The following is a 6,019-nucleotide window of genomic DNA, read 5'->3' as shown; positions in this document are numbered from 1 at the left end:
GGGTCCTGTGTGTCGTCTTCGGGCTCCCCCTCGTCTACTTCCTCACCAGCACCTTCAAGCAGGTCAGTGCCCGCCCTGGAGCCCCCGTCCCGCCGGCGGGACACGCGGTCCCGGTGCCGGCACACTGGGAGGCGGATTAAAAAAAAATCCCTCATACCCGGGTAACTTTTGTTCTTCAAGTGCTGTTGCTGAGCTCCTGGGACATGCTGCCGTAAGAATTAAATCATAATTATTAAATAAAGGCAGGAGTTAAAAAAAGTCACGTCTGATACTGTATTTGACAGCAATAGTGTTTTGAACCAAAACTGGAAAAAAAGAATCTCGAAGACACGTGATTATTCTGTTGTAATCTCTCTTGTGAACTGTAATTCCACTAGTAAAGAACTTATAAAAGAGAAATACGTGTACCTAAGGCTATTTAATATGATATATGCTACTTTTGTGGTTGTGAGTAACCGAGTTCGGCTGCGTTAGCTGATCCTGTGGTGACCTTGCATAGCCCCGTTTCACTGGGTTACGTTGCTTTCATGCTGCGTATAGCAAAAAGTAAGCTACTGCAGGTAGTATGTTGCTTACTCCGTTGACACTTGCATTTACAACTATTAGGCATTTTTAATAGTGGGAAGAGCTTGTGGAATGGAATGGCAGAAGGAACTTGTATGTTTGGTTGCATTGCTGTCTTTCCTTGCAGGAAGAAAGGACAGTGAGAGATCGGAATCTCCTCCAAGTGCAAGAGCATGAGCAGCCGATCATGTGGAAGGTGAAGTTCAGTTCGGGAAACAGCAGTCAGCTGAGTAACCAGTGCAGGAATTCTGTGCAGGGGAAGCTCCTCATTACAGATGAACTGGGTATACTTGATACTAAGAATTTATTCTGCGTATTGCAGTGTTGAATGCTGCTTTGCCTGTCTGATTGTTCACGGTGCTTCCAAGTAACAACTGCTCCCTAGTAAGGCATTCTTACTGCGGAACCTCAGCTGTTGGCATTTTATCCTCAGACTGGAGTGATTTTGCTGTGGCTGCAGACACTGCTGATCTGGTTCTGGGCACAGCAGGCTTGGGCGCAGCTGGACTCAGCTCAGGCACAGTACCTTATGAGTGTGGCTGTACTGTTTCCAGGACCACCTTAGATTCAAAGAACTCTAGTTACCTTTGCACAGAACTCAAACATTGAGTCCTGCTCATTTAGTGTGCTCGCTTGCAGAGCTCTTTGTATCTCCCTGCAGTGTATTCCTACTGTCAGGTATGTTAGGGAGAGTAATCGGGGAAACCTGATTGGCCTTGTATAGAGGCAGCTCAGGACTGGTATAATTAGTGCTTGGTCACAGTTAACAAGCTCATCTGACCCTTGTAAACCCAGGGATATCTCTTGCAGGTTCTCAAATTAACCACTTGTTTTAAGTGTATGGAGCCTTTCCTGCCATGCACACATGCTTCCCCAGTGTGCTTGTTGCTCAGGCACTGGACCTTTCTTGACCAGAAAATCAAGGCTGTAGAAAAACCACCACATCTTCTGTGATTTGCATCAATATTAAATGTAGCACTGCCTGAATTGTGCTTGCTGCTGATTGACTAAGGTCTCTAAAATCACGGATATCTTTCACAGTCTAACACTGTGGTAGTACAGTTTCCGTAGGGTCAAACCCTGTGGTTCTATACTATTAAGGATTCCTCTCAACAATGAATATTATAGCTATCCTGCGTGGATAAATCTAAGTCTCTTCATGTTGATCTATAAAGAGAGTTATCCAGACATAGACCAGTTAAAGAACATATGTCATAGTTTTCTCCGGTACAATCATCACCAATCACTTTTCCCCTTCCAGTCACAACAATGAATTATGCCAAAAAGAAATCAGAACTTAAATATTCTGCATTTAAAGACTTGTACTGTATATACAGCATATTAGAGTAGGTATATAATAGCTGTACAGATAACACCAGGTTGTAGTAAAACTCAGCTCTGTGTCTAAGTGTTAATTCAAAGAATTGGTAGTTAGGACTTCAGGCAAATTGAGGGGGATCATAATGCACTAAATGATAAATAAGCCTGTTCTTAAGTAATGTGATTCTTACTATAGCATTTCTATAGAACGTACAAAAGAGTACATCTTGCCAGTTGTTCCTACTGTTTTTGTTTTTCAGGCTACATCTGTGAGAGGAAGGACCTACTGGTAAATGGCTGTTGTAATGTCAACGTGCCCAGTACAAAGCTGTACAGCTGTGACAGCTGCCTTCCCAATGGCTGCTGCAGTGTGTACGAGTACTGTGTTTCCTGTTGCCTGCAGCCCAGCAAGGTGCGTAGACTTTCTCCTGCTTTTCAGGTGTTCTCAGCTGCTCAGGTTCCTCTGGGGCTTAAAGTGCTTGTTTGTGAGGAGCTTTTCCCTTTTCCCTGTCCCCTCTAAGGACATCCATCCTTTTCTGGGAAGGATGAGGAAAGCCTGCAAGGATCGTATGGCAAGCTATAAATAAAACTTTAAAAAAATTCATCCTTCCCACCTTTGAGAGGAAATACTGGGAGCCTTGCAAAATGTTTCAGCTTCAGGGGAATTACATTTGCTGAAGGGAAATGATTGCAGAAAAGCTACTCCAGCCCATATCAGTTTTGCAATTAGCACTTCGCTGTATTCTGTTAGCTTCTCTAGATTCTCCTCCTACTGCTGGGGTTCTGTGATGTGTTAACCTTTCAGTGCTTGCTAGAAATTCTAAGTGGAGTTGCTTACTATTCCTCTGATACTTGAGCTGTGTAGGTTAAGGTGGGCTTTGATTACTCCTTGTTGAAGTATGGTGTTTGTGGTTTTTTTTTTGTTTTGTCGTCTTTTTTGCTAACCACTTTAGCAACATCTTCTGGAACGTTTCTTGAACCGGGCAGCTATTGCTTTCCAAAACCTCTTCATGGCAGTGGAAGATCGCTTTGAGTTGTGTCTGGCGAAATGTAGGACTTCATCACAGGTAAGACACAAGTACATGTCCAGGGCTCAAAAATGGACAAATACCCAAAAAGTGCCCTTGGAAAATGGGGCTTGGTCCTATGAATGGCTGGTCTGTTGCGCTTGCATGCACATAGGCATTTTCATAAATGCTGAAGCTATGGCTGAGAGCTAATCTGAAAGCAATCCTCCGATTTGTAAGGTGAAATAGTAACATCGGCAGTAAATGAAGGGCAAAGTGCATATTTAGAGCAGGATGAGTTGTACACTCTCTTTAGAAAAGAGGTATGTAACTAAAAAGAGACTAGCTGAGTTCAATGGCCGGTGAAGATCTCTGATGAGCTCTGGGGAAGATCTTGTAAGGATGAGAACAGTGAGAGTTGTTCCTGGTAGCTTCAGAATGCTATTTATTTTATGGTACATTTTTATACTTACCATATGCTGACAATCATCTGCATAGTAACTCAAAAAGTATGTTGTAATTTTTTTTCACCTTGGAACAGAGGTGAACTTCTGTTACCCATGTGATTTTATTATAAGTTTTGGTCTAAGCAAGCATTGGCCCTCTTAGAAAATGCTGTTGGAGATGTCACGCAGCTTGAGTATTTAATATAGCAATAGGGATGAATTGCAAACAAAGGACGTAGTTCCAAATGTCTCCAAAGTTGTTGTTTGTTTTTTTTTTCCCCCCATAGTATCTGAACTCTGGCTTTATCAAGAAAAATGCACGTATCTCAAGTAGCAACTTTATTATGCCTTGCTTGCTTAGGACATTTGACGATATTCCCGAAGCATATAAAATTTTTTTTTTTTCCAATATTGACTCTGTTCCCACCTACTTGGGTAGTCTCCTGAAAAGGAGGGTCTGGGTATGGTTTGATATTAAAGTGCAACTTTAATATATAGCAACTGTCTTTTATATGTTGGGAGTGCAGTGTTGTTTGACTCCAGATGATACTCTAATGTGTAGAATAATTTGGGAATTCTTTGCATACGTATAAATGTTCTGGGTTTTGGCCCTCAGTGAAGGGATGCATTGTTTCAATATGTGTTAAAGCTTCTCCTCCTCTTCCTGACAGAGTGTACAGCATGAAAACACCTATAGAGATCCAATTGCAAAATACTGCTATGGTGAATATCCCCCAGAGCTTCTGCCTGTTTGAAAGCTGCATGATCTAAGCAACAAAGGGAAGGAACTGGAGACTAGAATCCAAAAGAGCAAGACAACAGCTGCTGCTTTACAGGAGCCTCAGTGTAAACGGCTTATGTTGTTTCTGGGGACAAACCCAGAGGTGTACAGTGTAAGCAAGGGACTTAAGTTCTCCGGGATTGAATCTTGCTTTCTTCAGTTTGTTATGCACCTGCTTTAGAGTACGAGGTACTAGTACTGTACTAGAGTACTAGTACATTCTTTGAATACTTCCTCTCAATTTTAGGATGCACGGAGTCGATCTAGGCTGTAAAACATCATAGGAAAAATACCTAACGTAGCTTTGGAGATGCACGTGGAGGTTCAATTGTGTCTCTGCAGTCCAGAGACTTTCCAGAGTGACAGTAGTAATTGGAGGACTTTTGCTTTTAGAGGGTAAAGCATGCCTGGTTGTGCTTCTCTCTCTGGAGCACTTCTTGACATGCATGGTGTACACTACATATGTAATTATGAATTATTTATTCATTTTATATGGATTACTAGCTGAAAGTATTGATGCTTTGCATAGGTAGTTGTTGATGCCTTTCAGTCCCTGTTTTGTTATGTCAGGTAGAAAGGATATTTTAGATCCTGACTAAAATTGGTTGTTTTTTGTTTCCTCCTTAGTCTAAAGGAATTGTACTGGGATTTGTCATTATAGTGCTTACGTTCCTCTTAGTGAGTTTAAAGCATTTAGAACTCCAATGGAGTTGTTATTCTGTCAAAGTACCATAGCATGAGAGAAGAGCAGGGATCTGCCTAGGATGGGATGTTTATTGTCTGTAAACACTTTCCTTGTTACTCTGCAACAGTTTCCTCAAAGAGGAGTCTTAGTCTTTTAAACAGCTCTCTGCTAGTCCACTTTCTGACAGGGAGCACTGAATATTTGTTTGCTTGAACTTGTTCAGGCCTTGGTAATTCAAATGTACTTCACTCCTGGTTGTGCAGGAGGCAAAAGGGTGGAGTTGTTCTAGGATTTCAGTTTAATGATGTCCTTGTGCATGAAGTAATTAGAATGTCAGAACATAGCGCAAGGCCTCCTCTGAGGACAACTGTGTTGCATGAGTTCAGTTAAACAGTCATGATGTTTTTGATTTGCTGTTTGAACTACTTGTTACTCTGGAATTTCGGTCTGATCAGAATGGCACTAGAACAGGGTTGGTTCTCCCACAATTCCTCCTAACTCCCTAGAGCTGCAATTTAAACTGTCTCCCTCTTAAGGCCACTCAACACAGAAAAGATGGATAGAGAACCTGTAAAATGCTGACTAAATTTGTGCTCCCCTTGCAAGTCACTGGGCAAAGTCCAAGCGCTAGATGAAATTGGGCTGTTCTTTTCTATATGCAGCGCCTCATTTCTCTTGTTTTTACACCATCCATCTCCTCCGTGATTTTGACTTTGTGTATGCTTATTTAAACTGATACTTCCTATCCCTTGACTGAAATAAAACAATCTACAGAGGCTTTAAAAAAAAAAACCAACAAACAACCAACCCAAGCACAGTGGTGGAGTATCCTGGTGCAAAAGATCTGTAGAATGCTATTGCAATTACATATGATATAAACAAGTGTTACCAGCCATCTGATAAAATCCACTTGCATTGTTTTCATTGTTCTTTCCCAGAAGTCATCAAGTGAGATAATGGTTCTGTCAGCAGATTCTCTTGAAAATCTTGTTTCTCCAAAAGCTTAAAAGCTTTAGCGATAGCAGTTTATCCAGCGGAAAATCTGTCTCCCCTTTGCTGCCATCCTATGGCAACTTGCTGCAGCATATGTGATACAGTGTGAAGATGCAGTGTGAAAGGCTGTCTTCAGAGGGTAGCAGAGGTTACTTCTCTTTTCAGTGTTAAACAGATTCTTCACCCTTGTTCCAGCACTTCATAACTGTTTTCCCCAGGGAAG

General features: G+C 41.7%; 1 protein-coding gene across 1 annotated transcript; it reads left to right on the top strand.

Moving 5' to 3' along the window:
• Positions 1–2: 2 nt before the first annotated feature.
• Positions 3–4,689, top strand: LOC103913679 (chromosome unknown open reading frame, human C12orf49; the record flags this gene model as incomplete). Its single annotated transcript, XM_009320205.1, has 5 exons — positions 3–62; positions 692–848; positions 2,145–2,296; positions 2,838–2,951; positions 4,009–4,689. Coding segments are annotated over 5 exons (567 nt in total), but the record flags the coding sequence as incomplete, so codon positions are not given.
• Between the last annotated feature and the right edge of the window lie 1,330 nt (positions 4,690–6,019).

The sequence above is a fragment of the Pygoscelis adeliae genome, unplaced genomic scaffold (genome assembly GCF_000699105.1).
Source record: "Pygoscelis adeliae isolate BGI_AS28 unplaced genomic scaffold, ASM69910v1 Scaffold483, whole genome shotgun sequence".
NCBI lineage: Eukaryota > Metazoa > Chordata > Aves > Sphenisciformes > Spheniscidae > Pygoscelis > Pygoscelis adeliae.
This window is presented reverse-complemented; position numbering and strand designations above follow the sequence as displayed.